Here is a 20,125-nt window from a genome sequence, read left to right as displayed (position 1 = left end):
AAGGGAGCTGTGGCACTGGAGGACTGGTCCATCCTCACTGAAGAAGCTGTGGGTATTACTAGGAGATGAATCTCAGACACGAATGGAAGGAATTTTTAAAGCACCTAGGAGGAAAGGCTGAATTCAACAGATTTCCTCTTCTCTCTTTTATTACTGTCTCAGACAACCATCTCAACCATCTCTTTGACCGGAGAACTGCTGTGGAGCTTTCCTCTGACACTGGACTTCCTCTGTTCCTTGTATGGGGGGGCAGCATATGTGCCTTACTCAAACATTGCTGAATCTCTTGTCTTTCCTACTCACAACTGAGCTTTATCAGCTTCTCATTCCAACCAGTTTCCTCAGATATAAGTTATGTGCTTTCTCCTCCCCTCTGCCTGAGCACAGCAGCTTAGGGAGCAAGGACATGGGAAGATGACGCACCAGTTCTTGAAAATAAAGGTCATCCAAAATGTGAAATGGTGAAATAAGACATTTTCCCCTACTCAGACTCCTGCAAGTGACTGAAATACTTTCTGCTGAAAGCCTGTAAGCAGTTGGCTTTTGATGAATACAGTGATAAAAAACTTCAATAATATTTCAAGTAAGCCCAGAATCTATCTTCCCTCAGGCTTCTTCATTTCAGAAGCACTTCTTTCTCCAAATCATTGCCAGGAAATGACATCTCACCAGCACGTGTACAGCACTGCAATAAACCAACAGCACACCTAGAAACTGTTTTCGAATTCACATCAAGAAGAGCAGGACAAGATCAAGGTATTAAAAAACAATGACAAAGGTCTGTCTGAGGAGATAGCTTTCTCTCTTGCCCTCTGCTTTGCTGATTTTCAGAGAGCCTTCTACAGCTTTAAAAGCCTTGTGCAGCCTGCTGGAGCCATCCCAGCTGCACCCAGCCAAGAAAACGTGCTTGGGCAATGAAAATTGAGTTTATTCCTTGGCTGCTTATGCTATAAGTGAGAGTGCTCCTTATCACTTATAGGAAACCATCCCATCATCTGATATAATCTTACCATTTAGAAGGTTGCCTGTGCTTCCACATCTAGAGTTGTCAGCTTTATCACGTTGCTCACTGCCATGAGGTGCCCTCAACCCTCTGTGGTAATAAAGGTTTCCACACTTTCTGTGCAAAATGAAATTTTAGGTGAATTTAAAAGACATACACTGTACTTGTGGCTATAGCATGAATACCACTGTGGCTGACTTTAATTTCTTTGTCTAACTCCCTATATGTAAAATTTTACTGTCAGGAGCATTTGTCATAGAATTGCTTTGGTTGGAAAAGACCTTTGAGACCACCAAGTCCAACCATTATCTAACTCTACCAAGCCTGGTGCTACACCACATCCCTTTGCACTACATCTCTGCATCTTTTAAACTTTAAATTTAACTGCCTACTTGGGGAGTCTATTTAATAGCCTTTCAGTGAAGAAGTTTCTTCTAACATCCAAACTAAACCTCTCCTGTTGCCACTTGAGGCCATTTCCTCTCATCCCATCACTTGTAACAAGGGAGAAGAGACCAACACCCACCTGGCTCCAACCTCCTTTCAAGTAGCTGTACATCATGAGAAGGTCTTCACTTCAGATTCCGCTTCTCCAGCCTAAACAGTCTTGGTTCCCTCAGCACTTTCTCATGAGATCTGTTCTCCAGATTTATATTGTACTGTGTGAATTGCAGTGTCCACCAAAGAAGTTTCATAAGGATCTTTTGTCATAAAATGATTTGCCATCCCGACACTGAAAAATGCTCTGCACTGGGGGGAGCTTCACTTCTGTCCCAGAAGAGGATTATTGTCAGAATTAGCTTGTCTCTAGCCCCACTGTGGTACACTAGCATCCCTCACATGGTATAATCTCCCTTCCTGTTTGCTTTGAGATTGAGCCTGACCATGGATTGAGCCCATCTGTCACTCATAGTGCATGCCCTGAACAACCTTCTTAATACTCCCCCTTCCAGCAGAAGAGGTTGTTCAAATCAATGCCCAGATGTGGCCTCATCTGGTGCTTACCATCTGCAACAACAGACCACCCCACAGCATGGCCTTTTCTACCTGCTCTGGCTGCTCTACAAAATGCCTAACAATGACGCTCACAGACACATCAATTGCAAGGCAAAGGCATTAGATGTCTGCATCAAAATCCATGATTTTCTCCTTTATGACTAAGTCAGCAGCAAGGCAATGTCTTGGACCCCTCTGCATAGTTTCTGTAGGGATACCAAAAGCAACATAACCTACAAGCACACCTACAAGTGTACGGAAGCACAAGCACCCTTCTAAGACCTTCTGCTTGTCAGTGACAATACAGTTATGAAGACAGAGGACAGGGACTTGTTACCCTCAATCACATTGTGAGCATTGATGAGCTGAAAGGGATCACACAGAATAAGCATCACATTAAGGTCAAATTACAGATTTTCTACCTCATCTGAAACAATTAGCAAGGGCAGAAAATAACTTTTCTTATTACCTAAAAAGCTCTCTCTGTTTTACTACTGACCACCAGGCTGTATTTGAAAGCATTCATCTCTGCACACATAAGCAGAGCTTTTAGTCTGATAAAGGTATGGATGCAATTTGCTAGCATGTAGAAATGTCCAAGAAAAGACAACCTTTCAACCTCAAATATCAGCTTGACTCTCTCCTTCTTCCAGTTCTCTGCCAGAAAAAAACCCTCCCATTAATTTCAATGGAAGTTTCAACAGATAAGGTCACATGTTTTGACCTCTGCCACTTCTGACATTAAGAATAATTGAATCTATTGTTGCAGCACATGAAAGTCTAACAAACCATTAATATTAGTATTTATTTTTTATAATTACTGATGTTCTGTGCAGGTGGGAAAGCTTGGGTGCATGCCTGGAGGACGCTAATGGGAGTTTATTTTCTCCCAAGTGTCACATTGCTCAGTGCAGTAGGGGAAAATAAGCCTGTATTCCAAAGCCTCATGCTGGCCCTCATTATGCCATCTCATAAGCCTATTCTTTGATTTATTATAAAAATTAAATATATTTTCTCAGTGAGATCAGAGGTATTAGATGAGAGGTCATGGAAATACTGACAGAAAAATCCTGGGTTTCCACTTTTTTGTATTATGCATTCTAGGTTCAATCAGTGCTGAATTGCTAGGGGCAGTATCCTAGTGGATCCCCATCACCCATGGTCAGGAATGATGGAAACTGTGGGGACCTCAGCTGTCATACAATCCAGAAGGAAACTTCTCCCTCTGCCTCCTGCAGGGTGTTCAGCAAATCCAACATCCTTGTCAATTTTGCTGCAGTTAGCAGTAAGGGAGCTGACAGGAATACCAATTCTGCCGAGTAGCTGCAGGATACTGGTGGCTTACTAGAAGTGCAAATGTTTTTTAAAATAAGAAAAGTTTTAGATTTAGCTGAGCTCAAATACAGTATTACAATGGACAACCCTTCCTGCGACCTTGAGACCCAGCTCTTTTTCAGACACTCAAGTCTCTCTTACTAGTGGAGGAGACCACAGAATCATTACAGTTAGAAAACAGCTCGAGGATCACAAAGAGTCACTTTTAACCCAGCATTGTCAAGTTACCACTCAACTATATCCCTGAGCACCACAGCTATACTTCTTTTGAAGCCTTCCACAACTTCTCTGGGCAGCCTGTTTCAATGCTTAATTTCCCTTTTCAGTGAAGGATTTTTTCCTAATATCCAAGCTAAACCTCCTCTGGCACAACTTCAGGACATTTCCAGGACATTTCCTCTTGTCCTATTTCTCGTTGCTTGGAAGAAAAGACTGTTCCCCACCTTGCTACAACCTCTTCTCAGGGAGTTGCAGAGTGAGGTCTTGTTTGAACTTCCTCCTGATATGATATACTGGCATGTCTGATCATAGAACCATAGAATGGTCTGGCTTGGAAGAGATTTCCAAAGGTCATCTACTCCAGCCCTACTCTGCAGTCAGCAGGGGCTGGCCAGAGCCCTGTTGAGCCTCACTCTGAGCACCTCCAGGGATGGGGCCTCAACCACCTCCCTGGGCAATTGGTTCCAGAGTTCCACTACTATCATGGTAAAGAATCTCTTCCTAACATCTGCTCTTCTCTAGTTTGAAGCCATTGTTCCTCTGAGAAGAGGAAACACATATTTTCACTGGTTTTAAAATGGCTGAGTACTTTCCAAATGTTTTGGTAAATTGGGCAAATCTACCAAACATTTCTTATAATGTCCAGAACAGACTCTGCAGGCATATTGAAGCCAGCACAAACTAATCAGTCTAACCACAGCAGTATGAAGCTCACACCCTGCTCCCAGAGCTGGCTAACCCACACATTTAAACACTGGGCAGGCTTTTGCAACCTGTGGTACCTCCTGAACTGCTGTGGCTATCCTAGTTGCAGTGAAGTCAGTCAACATGCTGGAATTAGCTTCAAACCAGTTGCCACCACAGTGTCCATGTGCCCCTAAGAGCTGTGTGGTTTTCATGGAAATCTTGCTACACTGCACTATGGCTATGAGTGACGAGAAATGCATTTTGCAGAAGCAAGTCATTTTTAGTGACAGCAGCTTCTCAGCTGCCCAGTGAAAAAATACAATCATCACCCAGTGTAATACAGCCATCTACTCCAGTTCATTACTCTTTGTCTGATCAATTAGAGAGCAACTTAAAACAGCACACAGTAGAGAGCTCCTTTAGGTATCATAGAATTGTCAGGGTTGGGAGGGACTTCAAGGATCATGCAGTTCCAGCCCCCTTGCAAAGGCAAGGACAGCTCACACTAGGTCAGGTTGCTCATAGACACATCCAGCCTGGCCTTAAAGATCTCCAGGGATGGGGCTTCCACCACCTCCCTGGGCAGTCTGTTCCAGTGTCTCACCTCTTGGTGAAGAACTTCTTTCTAACATCCAATCTGAATCTAACAATTTCTAGTTCTGCTCCATTCTCCCTAGTCCTATCACTACCTGACATCCTAACGAGTCCCTCAATAGCTTTCCTGTAGGTCCCCTTGAGATACTGGAAAGCCACAATAAGGCCTCCTTGGAGCCTTCTCTTTTCCAGACTGAACAGTCCCAACTCTTTCAGTCTGTCTTCATAGGAGAGGTGTTCCAGCCCTCTGATCATCCTCGTGGCTCTTCTCTGGACACATTCCAGCACATCCATATCTTTCTCATAATAGGGACTCAATTCTGAAATGTCTAATTCTGCATTTAACTTCATGTAAGACTTCACACCTAGCTCCATGAGACTTCTCACACATTTTTCAGCCACTTTCAGGAGTACAGGCTTCAGGCTGCCAGAAACCTGACAATTTCTACTGTGCAACAAACAGGTCAGAAGGCAACTGGGCTGCAACTCAAGCCTCTTCTGGTACTTAAAGGAGCAAGATGCTGACTGCTTTCTTTTCTAGTTCCAGTGAGAACAACAAGAAGGCAGAAAAAGATTGCTTTCTCACACACAATCCAGGCTTAAGCCTTGCAAGAACCACATGTAGTAATTATTAGTCATCACGGAAGGACAAAGAAAAGTAATCTTCTAAGTAGATCATAAAGCCTGAAAACAAACTTGTCAGATACAAACTTCCACCATGTGTATCAGTGCCTTGATCTGGGATTCTTGCTCAGGCTAATTTACAACAGAAAGCCACATTTCTGCAGTTTTCCATACTAATTTTCTAATGAAAACAAATGAGTCTTCCAGCAGAAATGGTAAAATGTGATGGCAGAAAGAGGGGTGTGGCTGGAAGAGAGGTTCGTTTTTTCAGGAAACAAGCAACACATCTTCCCTGCCCAATGGAACAAACTATTTCATTCCGGCTAAATCCTCCATCAACATTTTCTTCCCATACTGTCACTTCCTTTACTCATAATCTGCTAAATCAAGGTAACAAAATTCCTTCTGGGTTGCCCTCTAGCTCTACTAGCAGAACTTGAAGACACCAAAGCTCTGTTGAGCTGCTGCTTAACTTGTGGTGTACCCAACATGTTGGGTTTGGTGTTCTTTCAAGAAAAAACTGGTAACAAAGTTAAAGATCTCTCTGAACCTGAGAGGTCTCTCCAAGCCAAGCTTCAACAACCTTAAAACACGTAGAAATTGGGGGTGATTTACAAGCTTTTAGCCCTGCTGAGCAAACAGTTCCAGACTGACAAACCAACCGGACTGCAACTGTTACCTGCTGAAGTGTGCTTAAATTTTTCACTCTTCTTCTTCCTCCATTTCCATGGCTTAAATAGCCTTCCAAGAGTGGCAAATTTGCTTCTTCTTCTGATGGGAGGTGTGTGAGTCCCAGGTACCAGAGAATCTGAACGCATTGCAGCCAGTCTTTCCACTTCCTCAGCTGTTGTTTCAGAAAGAAAAGGAGACAAAAAGAAAAGACAGGGGAAATTGAATACATGCTTTCATAAACTATCAGACCACTACACAGATGGTAAAAATTTTCCATTTTACAGACAACAGTAAAAAAGGGGGAAAATGTAGTCCTTATTATTTGTACATTGTTTTCTTTCCTTTCAGTGGAACCCATAATCCACTCTGTAGATCAGTGTTAACAATCAGATTCAGCAGGATTATGGATTATTACAATAGCAAAATTATAATCTTTAAAAAATTGTTCTGCATTGCTCTAGACAGCTGGCAGTACATCCACCAGACAGTCCTGGGGAAGCATGACAGGGAGTAAGGAAGGGAAAGCTCAAAAAGAAAAAAAAATAGAGATGAAAGAGATGAAATACTGCTTAAAAGAAATATTCCAAGTCAATGGAAAAAAGCAGTTCCATGAACTAATATTCATCAAAATAAGGACCCTGACAATGACCCTCTGGTATCACTACCATGGTCACCAAAAGAACCTGGGTTACTGCATTAGAATCTTCCTAGTGACAAAAAGGGTATTAAAAAGTCAGAAGTTTTCTTCTAGTCCCACTTTCCTGCCCCTGCCCACTCATCTTCTTCCACTTCTTATACTTTGCTTTTAACAAAGGGACTTGGAGAACTTGAACAGTCCACACCCCCAGGACTGAATTCCGTAGGTTACAAGTTTTCACTGAATGCATCAGGAGGTTCAGCTTCCTGCACTGCACTATGATGTACACCACCATGACAGTCTCAGTACTTCATAAAAACCCTGAAGAATTTCTACTACCCTTCCTCCTCAATGAAAGCAGTAAAGGTTTGGGGGGGTTACTTGGCACAGCCACATTGCATGCTGCCCCCCTGGTATTTACAGAGAAAATCACTGTATCACAGAGGTTGGAAAAGACCTCTAAGTTCACTAAATCCAACTGTCAATCCAATACCACCATGCCTACTGAACCATGTCCCCAAGTGCCATGTCGACACAATTTTTAAATACCCCCATGGATGGGGACTCCACCACCTCCCCTGGCAGCCTCTTCCAGGGCTTGACAATACTAATGTCCGATCTAAACCTCCCCTGGAGCAACTCAGAGATTGTTTCCTCTTGTTCTGTTACTTTGGAGAAGAGCCTCTCTGGGAGAGACGAGGTCTCCCCTCAGCATCCTTTTTTTCCAGACTAAAAAATCTCAGTTCTCTAAGCTGCTCCTCACAAGACTTGTGCTACAGACACTTCACCAGCTTTGTTGTCGTTCTCTGAACACTCCAGCAACTCAATGTCTTTCTTGTACAGAGGGGCCCTAAACTGGACTCAGCATTCGAGGTGTGGTCTCACCAGTGCCAAATGCAGGGGAACAATCACTTCCCTACTGCTTCTGGCCACAGTATTCCTGACACAGTATGGGATTCTGCTGACCTTCTTGGCCACCTGGGTACACCGCTGGCTCATATTCAGCTGGCCATCTATCAACACCCTTAGGTCCTTTCCTACTGGGCAGCTTTCCAGCCACTCTGGCGCAAGGCCATAGCATTGCTTGGGGTTGTTGTGACCTGTACTTGGCCTCATACAACTGGCCTTTGCCCATCAATTCAGCCTGTCCACATACCTCTGCAGAGCCTTCCTACCTTTGAGCAGATAAACACTCCCATCCAATTTATTGTCATCTGCAAATTTACTGACGCAGAACTCAATCCCCTCATCCAGATCATTAATAAAGATATTAAAGAGAACTGGCCCAAAACAGAGCCCTGGGGAACAATGCTTTGGCTGGCATCCATCTGGATTTAACTCTATTTACCATCATGATTTTACCCAGCAAGGACTGCACCAGTCTAAGCCATGAGCCACCAGCTCCTCCAGGAGAATGCTGTGGGTGACAGTATGACAGGTTTGAGAAACAACATTCATGCGATCAGAGCCACAAGGAGAGATAAACCAGGGACAGTGAGGAACAGCACTGATGGGAGAAGGTACCAGTGGCCCAGGAGAGAGGGTTTCTCTCTGCCAGGGCTGCAATAAGCGTTCCCAGACCTGAGCTAAAGCATTCACATTCTGTCCCTAAAAAAACCAACAGTTTTGTGGGGTTTTAGAAGCTGATGATGTTTGGGGATTTTTTTTTTAAGGGATAACACTTCCCAGGCTTGTGCTGTAATTCAACATTGCCTGTAAAACTGATCTGCGTGGTTTGCACACCCCCAGTCTGGATCCATCAAGACAGGACAGATGTCACCCTTCCTGCTCTGCAGGCAGCAGCCCAGTGTTTCTATCTCACCTCTAGTATATTAAGTATTAGCCTCAGCCATGAGCTCAGGAACCTCCGCAAGAACATTGCTCTAAAAAGATGAGCACACCCACCCCGCAGTGACAGAACCACCAGAGAGGTTTGGCTGGCAAATTCTTATGTGTCTCAATGGAAAATTTTCTGAGGCTTTAAGCATGCCAAATTTAGGTCGGTTTTCATGTGAACAGCCAGAAAGGCGCTTCTAACACAAAGGAGGCTTCTCTCTATCCAAACTCCAAACTGAAATACTATTTGAGCTTCTTTATGCAGGGAGGTTGATGGATTTTGTTACTGCTCTTTCTTTCATGTGAACATTGGCAACACAATCCTTTTTCCTGTAAAATGTCACTGTCAGATAGTCGCCTGTAACTTCCTGGAGAAATGGAGGCTCACCAGCAAGACACAAAGAGAACAACTGGTTCAGTGGAAATGGTGAAAACAACTACTCTTTGGGGTAATGGAGAGACAGACAGACCTTTCTGAGAACATCTTCTTTTCATTTAAAGCAGAAGGAAAAAAAGATAATCCTGCCAAGGCATTTCATTCTGTTCCAGCTCTTTGTGCCAGACTGCCTAGAGAAATATCTCCTTATCCAGAGAACCCATTACAAGGCTCTGTCCTGTGCAGGGGCTGTGACATGCAGCATCGAGGCTCAAAATTGCCTGGTTATGCTGAACAGATTGTGAGGGTAAAAAGAATAAGAAATCAGAAATTTCTTTATACTTCCTGATTTCACTGGAATCTGCTGTGCTTTGAAGGTGAGTGCACACCACCTCCCTCTCCATGCAGATCCAGAGAGACCTTTTCTTTTCTCCCTTCTCCATTTTTAAGCTGCCCTATAGTTGAAGCATCTAAGATCACACTGTGTTCCACTGTGATTTTTTTAGAGATTATCTAAAAGTAATGGGCTGATATTGTCTTTGCTGCCTTAACTTGGGGTATACAGGGTGTAGAAGCAGCTCATTGAGCAATCTGGGAGTGACACACTACTGCTGCTGAATTAGGCTTCCTGCTGCATAAACTCACTCCTGAAACATAGTGAAATACCTCTTGCTGCTCATCTTCTCTCCTTTTCCTCATCACCGAGCCACCATTTCTGCTACCCAGATGCCTTAGTTACTAAATCTCAAAGTTGCAACAGCTCCTTTTTGAGAGCTGATTCTAACTGATCCTGCTGAGGTAATTCCTTGGAGAACTGACATATTTTAAAAGATTCTTTCCTTTCATAACATATATCCCCTCTGTCCCACACCAGCTGCGCCCTCGCTGCCCCCGGGAAGCTTTTCCCACTCAGGGTAAACGAGTATGGATTCACAGGCAGGCAAAACTAACACTGGAGTCAAAAGGAATTTACCCAAAAGGCGGGTTCATTAAAAGCCAAGCACAGCACCAAAACCATTTCCATATTTTGACTGTTTTCCCCTGAACTTCAGTATCGTCTCTCACATGGATCTGTGCCCCAGGAGCCCTGCTGTGCTTTCCATCAGCCATGAATGTGGCCCTTCTTTATCCTCTCCAAACATACACAGCTCCAAGCTAATGCAAGTAACAGCTCTCTTTCCCTCTTGCTCTTATTTCTCAGAAGAACTACCTCTTTTTTTTCATGAAAAATACTCTCAAGAGCATAATAATCACTGGCTAGGAATGAATTGTATTAGCATAAAGCCATGACAGTTTTAATACAGCAAGAATAAAGGCAGACCACAATGCAAGAAGCAAATGCCAGATTTCTGTTCCCATCTTTGCTGCTGCATCTTCTGCTCGACTTGGCTGGGTTTCTCTGCCTTTTTGGCTCCTAATGACTATAGACTGGCTGTGGGCTGTGACACCCACTGCTGACAGCAGGCTCTGTAGGCTGGTTTCACACCCTTGCTGTTCCCCAAAAAGGTGGTACTTGCACAAATGGAAAACAACCCAGGCTTTGCACTTCTTTTTCTTTTCCTTATTTAATTGCCTTCAAAGAGGAAATCAGTCCCAGGCTGATCAGTCTGCTGAACTGTGAGGGGAACTGCCACATGCATTAGTGCCTGTAGTCACATCCCGGAGGTCTCACCTTGAGGCTGCCACCACAAATGCAGTCTCTATGGGTCACAGCTGATGCTAATACTTGGTGCTTTTGGGAACTTGTTCTGTTTTGTCAGTTTTCTTTTTTTTTTCCTAGAATCTGAGAGATCTTGCTGGGACCCACAATTTACAGCAAGAAGGTGAGGCCCTCCCCTCCCACTTTCTTCTGTCTGAGCTATTATTCCCGAATAGCAAGGGGAAAACTAAACCTCAGAGCTTTTTGTAGGCTGTTTGGCTGTGAGACAGCTCTGAAGATTTTACTGTAGTCCTTAAGATGTTTGAAATTCATTTTTTGGGAAAGGTTAAGCAAGAAAAAGTACCACAGATCAAAATACCTTGCATCCCTGTGATGTAAAAGACTGATAGATGATTGATATGATTGAAATATACTACAAGAAAATCTAAAAGCTCATTTCTTCAGTTTTCCCCCCCTTCCTTTTTTTTTTTTTTAAGCTGATCCTAGGTCTGAATGTTCTTTTGGTGTTATGGGATTAAGAACTGGGATGTCTTAACCATCGAGTGCAGTTCTCCAGGGACTAGATAGCTCAGGAATTGGACAGTGAAAAATGTAATCTTTTGTTATATCATTCCCATCAGCCTGCATCTCCCTTCCCTATATAAACTGGCTGTACAGTCAGTTTCTGCCCTTTCATCCCTGGTATCTCTCTGTATTTAAGGGGGAGCTAAGGCCTTTTGGCCTGGCTGGTTTTTACTGTCTCATTTGGGCCTGGGTAGGGAGGTATGGGGGGGGATGGACTTTGAATCCTGGAGCATTGAGGCCTGATGGGGGTGGGGGGAGCTTTTTGGATGACGCTGGCCTACCGAGGTCTTGGTAAAGCCCAGAATGGAGAATGGGGCTGGGGTTGAACACCAATTTTGTCTATTTAGTATGTTTTTGTACTGTTTTATACAGTTGTGAATAGTACTTCATTTAAATTTCCAGTTCTTTCCAATCCTCTGTGGAGCGTTTCCTTTTACTCCTTTGGGGAGAGGTAAAAGAGCTTCTGTCCACTCTAGAAAGGAAGAGGTTTAGGCTGGATGTTAGGAAGAAGTTCTTAGGAAGAAGTTCTTTGCAGAAGGAGTGATTGGCCATTGGAATGGGCTGACCAGGGAGGTGATGGAGTCCCTGCCCCTGGAAGTGTTAAAAAAGAGACTGGATGTGGCACTTGGTGCCATGATTTAGTTGATTAGATAATGTTGGGTGAAAGGTTGGACTTCATGATCTTGAAGGTCTTTCCCAACCTCTCAGCCTTCTCTTCTCCAGACTAAAGTATTTGGTTAAAATCACTAGGGTTTGTGGGTTGTGATGTACTGGATGGACAGCAGACAAGGGCGAAACAGCAAGTTGAGGAAGAGCAGTTGAAAAAGCAGTTACCCAAACCAGGCAATTTAACAGTCCAAGTTAAAAGAGGCTGGGCCAGCCATCTCAGACCTGTCCTGTACATTCTTAAGAGGTCCCCACATTTTTCAGTAGCATGTCAATTTCCAGGAGCTCCAGAAAGAGACTCCTTAGGAGTTGGATTTGAGAGGTGCGGCAGGCAGATCAATGGCCCTCCCAAAGCCAACATAACTGAGTTTTCCTGATGCAGTGGTTTGGACCATGATCCCCTAAGAAGACCACAGAGATACAGTCCTCCAGAAAGAGACAGAGCACCCCAAGGAATGGACCCAGACATTCCAGGATACTGTAACACAGTTATCCTATGCCACATCTCGGTATCACAGCTGCCTAGCTGATATCTCTCTTCTGCTCCCTGCATCTCCTCCCTTCACTTCTCTCCTCAAGCAGAGCACATCCCTACTTAGCTCATGGTCTGTGTCAGGGAGATGGCTTCCAGCTGGCAGGGAATGTTGAGATGTGTCAGGAGGCCTCGTAGCCAGAGGTGGGGAGAGCAGTTCTGGCCTACTCTCAGGCCTGCTGAGGTTGGATGGGGTGGAGGATTCGAGAAGGTTTTAGTCTGACAGGCTTGGCCTAGTTTGTGACTGTATTCATTCTGCCTGAATGCCTTCTGTACATATGTGCTTGTAAATAGAATCTCCCTTTAAACCTCCAGTCAGTGTGCAGCATTTCCATTTTTACTCCCCAAGAGGAGTAAATACAATTTCTGTCCTCCAGTGCTGGGTAGCTCATGGCCCTAAACTGGGGCACCTGAAGAACAACCACCAGCTTTGTTAGCCTCACCTCTGCCTGGGAATTACTGCATCTATTAATGCTGCTGATAACATGACATAACCAGCTTCCATTTCAGGAACAAACCCACTTTTACCACATTGGGGTGCACGGAGCAATTTCATTGCTGAAGGCTAAACCCACTCATCTCATCCATGGTCTCTAACAATGCTCTCCTCACCAATGCTTCTCTTATCCCTCGTGGTTCATAATAAAACACATGCTTGACTTAACAGGCAGTTGACCTCAGGGAGATTTTAAGCTTTCCCAGGAAACACCAATGGCTGCATAGTGCTCTCTGTTAAAGTCTTTTTCAGACTTCAAATTTGTAAATTCAATATTCTTAGAGTGTTTGCTTGGCTTTTGTTCTTTGGTTTGGTTTTTGGTCTTTAAATAAAAAGAAGATGCATAGATGTGGTGCTATGAGACATAGTTTAGCACCAGACTTGGTAGGGTTAGATAATGGTTGGACTTGATCCTCAAATTCTTTCAGTTGGAAAAGACCTTTCTGACTCTATGATTTGCATCAATCTGTAGCCATAGCCTAAAAATTATCTTGGCCATAAAGATGCAATTAACTAAAAGTGCTGTTTTGTTTAATGGCAATAACTATGCAAATAAAAACAGATACATAGAATGGTTTATGTTGGAAGGGACCTTAAAGATCATCTAGTTCCAATCCTCCTGACATGGACAGGGACAACCTTCCACTCGGCCTTATCCAGCCTGGCCTTGAACAACCTCCAAGGAGGGAGCATCCACAAACTCCCTGGGTAACCTGTTCCAGCATCTCTTTACCCTCACTGTAAAGAATTTCTTTGTAAGACCTAGTCTGAATCTACCCTCCTCAAGCTTAAAGCCATTCCTCCTCATCCTGTCACTACAAGGCCTTGCAAAAAAAAAGTCCCTTCTCAGCTTTCTTGCAGACTCCCTTCAGGTACCGTAAGGCCACAATAAGGTCTCCCCAGCACTTTCTTTTGTCCAGGCTGAACAGCCCCAACTCTCACAGCCTGTACTCCATAGAGGAGGTGCTCCAGCCCTCTGATCATCTTTGTGGCCCTCCCCTGGACCCACTCCAGCAGTTCCATGTCCCTCTTACACTGGGGGCACCAGACTGGATGCATTTCTCCAGGCGGTGTCTCACAGGATGAGAGTAAAGGGGAAGAATCACCACCTTTGTCCCGCTTGTCACACTTCCTTTGGTGCAGCCCTTTTGGCTGGCCTTCTGGGCTGCAAGCACACACTGCCAGCTCATGTTGAGTTTATCAACTGACACCCCCAAGTCCTTCTCCTCAATACTGCTCTTGAGCCACTCCTCTCCAAGCCTGTATTTGTGCTTGGGATTGCCCTGACCCAGGTGCATGACCTTGGACTTGGTCTTGTTGAACTTTGTAAGCCCACCTCTCAAACCTGTCCAGATCCCTCTGGATGGTATCCCTTCCCTCCAGCATATCAGCTGGACCACACAGCTCAGTGTCATCCCCATACTTGCTGAGGGTATACTCAATGCCACTGTCCGTACCACTGACAAAGATGCTAAACAACACTGGTCCTACTACTGACTCTTGAGGGACGCCACTTGCCATTGGTCTCCACCCGGACATAATACTCTTTACTCCCCATCCACATCCAACCAGTCTTTATCCTGCAGACCAGTTTTCAACAAACTCCTGCTGCAAGGTTTCTTTAGAGTTCTGCAGGCCAAACATCCTTCGCTCCAGACTGCACAGACCTTGTTCTAGCATCTCTGTTCAACACAAGATGTAGACACATTATGTGTCTTTGTGGAATGACAGGAACCCTGAGCGGCTGCTCTAATTGCTGAGCACTTCTGTCTTCTCCTTACTTTCAATTAAAAAAAAACCCTTGTTTTTCTTTCTGGAAAATGGTTCCTTTTCTGATTTTCTGTTATCTGTTCAGCTATTTACCTTTAATTTCCCTTCGCATCTGGAATTAATTTTCATCACCCCAGCCTTTCCTATTTGAATCGCCCATTTCAGCTGTTGCTGACTTCTCAGAGGTCTGTTTCCCAATGAAAAGGTGTGGCATGCAGCAGTCTAAACCCAGTCTTCCCAAGCGAGGATGATTACCTCTTGGGTTGACAACAGCTCCCACTAGATGTCTGCATTTGCAATGGCAGTGACTGGGTTGGCATGGTGGGTTTATGAGCCGTGAAGAGGCTGTCAGTAACTTTCCCTTGCATGCTAAGCAGCACTTCTATTTTCCAGTCCCCTGCCCATTATTCCCCAGGTGTGCACTGCATGTCTCCCACTTTGCATTGTATCCATAAACCAAATCTTCCACCCTTTACACTTGCCCATTTCAGCACAGGTATAAGACCATGTAATGGCTCCACTCTCTGCTGCAACCTCTCCTCAGTGTATTTCTCTTTTTGGAACAGAATTGCAGAGTACCTTTGGAAGTCCAATCCCTTTAGGACCCTGCTTTTGACTTCCCCACATTTTGACGTAAAACATTAATTATTCATGCTGATTGCAATCTGAAAGATGTTTTTTTCAGCCTCTGAAAACCGTAATGCACTGCATGCAGCACTGTAAACATGTCTTAGTGATATGAAATCTATCAAAACACCAAGAATTTTCAGTATTATAACATGGTACACAAGATTTTTACATGCAACAGAAGCACTTTGTCAGGTTATGTCATCAATAGCTACATAATATCTTCCTGTAAACCCTGCAATTACAGAAAATAAGGATTGTTAGATGTCACTGATAGCAGTTATTTTGTGTATCCCTTACTGCTCTTGCTACTCACTGGGTTTTCCATCTTTTGAGTGTTTCATGTTTATTAGATATAGATTAGAGGCTAAATCCAATAAAAGTGCTGCAGCTCCTCACTTATGAGCACCCAAATACTGGAGCAGAAAAGGTCTGTCCTGAGCACGACACACTGTGGAAACTCAGAAGCTCCAAAACAGAACTCAGAGCAGCTACTATAAGTGGAGCACATTCAAAAGCCACGCAAGAGAAAAACAGGTCCAGCAAAACCTAACCAGATAGGTTATCCTTTTCTTGAGGATACAGGATGATAATTATATGTAGCAGGAAATGTGCCAGTAAGGAACCTCATCTTGAAAGGAAGGGAAATTTTACCCTTTCTAAATGGAAAACAGGGAGGAGATGACCTGCTTGTGCTTTTAAAGAAAGCAAGGAAAGTAGGATGGGATGCAAAGATTCCTCTCTCTAGAGCAGGCAGTGAACAGACGCATCATAGGGTCAACATTGCCCTCCTCCTCAAGAAAGCTCAAGCCCACATGTCCCATTTTCTTTGGGAACATTCCACACTTCATACTATCACGATGGGAGAGCAATCCCCATCTATCCTAAGAAAATTGTTCTACTTTAAAGAATTCAAGACTTACTCTGTCTGAGAGACAGCATAAGGGGAAGCACAGCTCCTCATAGTCAGGGCACTCATCTGTCAGCACAAACATTCCTCTCCCATGACTATTCCTGGACTTTACACTGGGTTAAATAACTCAAACCTGCTTCTGCTTCACTCATGGATTGAAACAATCTGCTGGTCACAGCTGTAGTTTGTTGAGAGCTTGAACCTGTCCAGTTCTGCACAAAGGAGAAAAAAGGAGAGTGAAGACTCTGCCTCTCACTGTCCCATTTTTTCAGTTCTCGTAGGGGATCTTCTGTTGAAGGCATGAGAGGAAAGACAAAAGGGGTGAGGCCTGGTCTCCTAGATCCTCTCCCCAGAAAGTAGGAGAGGATGGATGTCTAGGTGGAGCCCCACTAGCAGGGATGTGCAGGCACTCAGCAAGAGGGATGCATGTTTCAGCCTTTGAAGAATTGCCATAAAAAATTTCCTGTTCTGGTGTAAATGGCAGCTACAAGCAGAATTTCCCATCTAGGACATAGTCTCCAAGGAATCCTCCTCATACCATACTTACACACACTGAACACACTAAACAGACCTGCCTTGTTCTTAGTAATCGTTACAGAAGCAGGGTCTTGGAAAGCCCCAGGCCACTGTGCACAACCTTGGCAGGCTGCAGCCTCTAAATAGAAACATACTGAGAGCTGGATGAACCCACATTGAACCCATTCAGCTTGAGACTGAAAACAAACTGTCGATAAGATGGAATTGACCTGTCTACACACAAGTAGCTCTGTCCCCTAGCACACAGCATTAGAACAATTTAGTCTTTAAACCTCCTTAAAAGGTATTTTGCTGAGACTACAAGAGGGAGATTAAATCTCACTGGACCAAAACATTCAGAAGAGAAAGCTGAACACAAGCCTTACCCACAGGACTACTGCAATTTGAAGACTCTTAACATTATACACAACAAACAAAATGGTACCAGGCAAAACAGCTGCAGTGGAATTCATGGCCATTGCATTACAAGTCAGCACCAACCACTGACAACATCAGTGAAGAACTCTTCCACCACACACTGTGCTGATTTGGGCTGGGCTAGTTAATTTTCTTCACAGTACCTAATATGGGGGCTAGAGTTTGGATTTGCATTGAAAACAGTGTTGCTAACACAGGGATGGTTTAGACATCACTGAGCAGTGCTTACAGTGTCACGGCCTTTTCTGCTCCCCACTCACCTGCCAATAGGCTGAAGGTGCACAAGGTGTTGAGAACAGACACAGCTGGCATTACAAACATCAAACTGTCTAAGCACAATGGTTCCATCTCACCACTATCACCATAAAGATAAATCACGTTTTTAATTACTGTAATGTCTGGGAGCAAAGGAACAAAATATCTCATTTAAGAGCTAGAAAGTTCAAACCACTGCCTTCTAAACTCTATCACTTCCCTTGAGAAAAAGAAACTTCTGTTTCTGTTCTTTAAAGAAGCTGATAGGATGTTGGCCAAGAGGAAAAGTGTAATTATACCAAATGGCACATTTATAATGAGCATAAATCCAAGTTTAAAAGGAAAAAAAAAAAACAGTAACAGCTTAGCTAAAGAACTGCTTCACTGGACTCTGAAAACACACAGTCTGTGTGTGTGTTCAGAAATCTAAAATAAGGACTAAGTTCTTCTGGTTTGAGTGCCTAAGTGAAATGACATATGGTCTTTGCTGACTTTGTTGATTCAAATGAAGGTTAGTTTAGACCCTTGGCTGTGGTGAAATACCTGTTTAGGTCCTTGTGGCAGAGGCTTGAGTTTCAGAGATAAATCTTTGAAAGGGAGAAAAATACCCACAACTCCTCTAAAGTCATGAATAAAGCATGATGGGCTGCTGGCTAAAACACACAGAGAGTATTTCTGAGTGGTTTTCATTGCTGTGATTTCATTTTTTTTTCACTCTCTTTTTTTTAGCATTAAGTTTTAAGGTGTCTCATGGTGGCTGAGCTCTGCAGGTTATTGCTCTTGCTCAGTAGATTTAGAGGAAAGCCTCTGGTTTAAAAAAAAATGCTGCCTTAAAAAAAAGAAAAGAAAAAGAAAAGATAGAGCCCATCAGGTAGTCAAATTGGTATGCCTACCTAAGAAATGGTACAGTCAAAGGAAGGGTCTATGAATGCAGCTTCTTCAAGTTCATGAATAATTCTGAGTCCAGCAACCAGAAATAGCTCAGAAAACGAGAAAGAGTTTAGATCAGAGATAACAGGGAAAAAATACTACAGGGCATCAAGATAACACAACCATTGAAAAAGCTACTGAAATAGCTCCAGCAGCTACACACAGGGAGATAATGTTAGCAGAGACAAATGAATGAAATCCTGACCAAACCAAAGCAAGTAGCAAAGGTAACAAGAAGTAGCATTACCTTACTCAAGCCATCTATAGATTGGATGACCATCTTGGGAATTAGGGATATATTTTATTTTCCAGGATATCTAAACTTTTCAAATGAAAGTAAGCTGTGTCCCTTTGCCCTTCATGCATGAGATGAGATGAGCAGGAGGAGCGAGAGAAGATGAACTGCACTGTGTGTGATCTTTCTCACGTGGAGTTGAGACATGCTGGTTGCATGCTAACTGTACCTCCTTATTGATATCAGAGGACTCCATTAGCCAAAGCTGTAAAAGGAACCTTTCTAGCATGCTAAAATTCATCTGTAGAAAAAGAAATTGGCAGAGGACACATTATGGCATGGTCTTACTGAGTTCTTCCCTCTGCACTGGTGGGAATAACTATTCTCTGTGCTATCTGACAGAGGAACCCAATGGCATGCTATGAGCTGCAAATACAAGAACCCCAGCAACACTGTGAGGTGTGCTTATATAGAGAGTCACTTGACCATGAAATTGGTAGTAAAGTTTGCTTTGCAACATTATAAAGGTAACTGTGACAGGCATTAGTGAGACTTTATTTCAACGGAGAGGTAGGATTGCACCCAATCAAAACCTGACATTCCTTACAGCTAATCTTTTTTTAACCCCTTCACTGCTGGCACTGAACAGGGCAACAAAATGATGGCATCTGACTTCTCTTTAGGGAAAAAGTGAAAGCTTCCTCTCAAAGCTTCTGCTACCAAGCAGATCAAAACACCTCATACCACAACAACTTCGATGTAAGCCTTTCTGATTTTTTTTTTGGACAATACGAATTGCCTCTGCCCACATCACCTACGGGGAACAGTGTTCTCAGTTTTAAGTATTGATCTTTTAGGCAAAGTATTTGTACAACATCCTAAAAGTGTCACAGTTCTCCTACAAGTGCCATAGATCTCCTTCTGTCAAGTCAAATGTCTTCCAACTGAACTGGAGTCTTTGCCATGCAAACCTGACTTTCAAAACAGTCTTTAGTTAAAGAGTGTTTGGTTTGAATTCACAAGGCAGAGAGTGGCCTCAATCACAGCATCTGGCTAAGTGCCTCAAGCTTTACAGGGTTTGTGATGGTGCTCAGAATGACAAATCTCCCATGTATTTTGCTACCAAGAGAGAAAACAAGAAACAAAAGAGATATACTCACAGGTACTTAAACGCAAACATATTAAAATAGAGCCTGGTTTGCAACAAATGCAGTAACAATGCAAAAATCTCCAATAAATGAACAACAGCGGAGATCACCTTCACTTGTTTGCCAAACACAAGGAATGCCCTAGCTCAGAGAAGCTGAACACTAAATCACCACCTAGCTTCATACTGACTTGCAATTTAAATTTGGTCCAACTGTCTTTGGACATTGGTCCAGGGTCCACTATCCAAAGACAGTTGAGAATGAAAAGAACAAAGCCAAGGAAAAGTGTCTTTCTTGAGCCTCTATGCAATGCCAGAACATGTATCAGTGATGCCTCTCTTGCTAAGTGAACTGGCTGTTCTGCCAACTTGAGATATACAGGAGAAAGAAGGATCA

General features: G+C 43.5%; 1 protein-coding gene across 9 annotated transcripts in view; it reads right to left on the bottom strand.

The window, feature by feature from the left end:
- The window catches only part of PHACTR1 (phosphatase and actin regulator 1), a 450,233-nt gene that overhangs the window by 131,482 nt on the left and 298,626 nt on the right, over positions 1-20,125 (bottom strand). For all 9 annotated transcript variants that reach the window (XM_064160941.1, XM_064160939.1, XM_064160943.1 and 6 more), the window contains one exon: positions 6,138-6,302. In XM_064160941.1, the coding sequence (XP_064017011.1) occupies positions 6,138-6,302 (165 nt within the window). The remainder of the gene's footprint in view (positions 1-6,137; positions 6,303-20,125) is intronic.

This window comes from Pogoniulus pusillus, chromosome 21 (assembly GCF_015220805.1).
Source record: "Pogoniulus pusillus isolate bPogPus1 chromosome 21, bPogPus1.pri, whole genome shotgun sequence".
NCBI classification, from domain to species: Eukaryota; Metazoa; Chordata; class Aves; order Piciformes; family Lybiidae; genus Pogoniulus; species Pogoniulus pusillus.
Note: the sequence above shows the minus strand (reverse complement) of the source record. Positions and strands in the feature narration are given on the sequence as shown.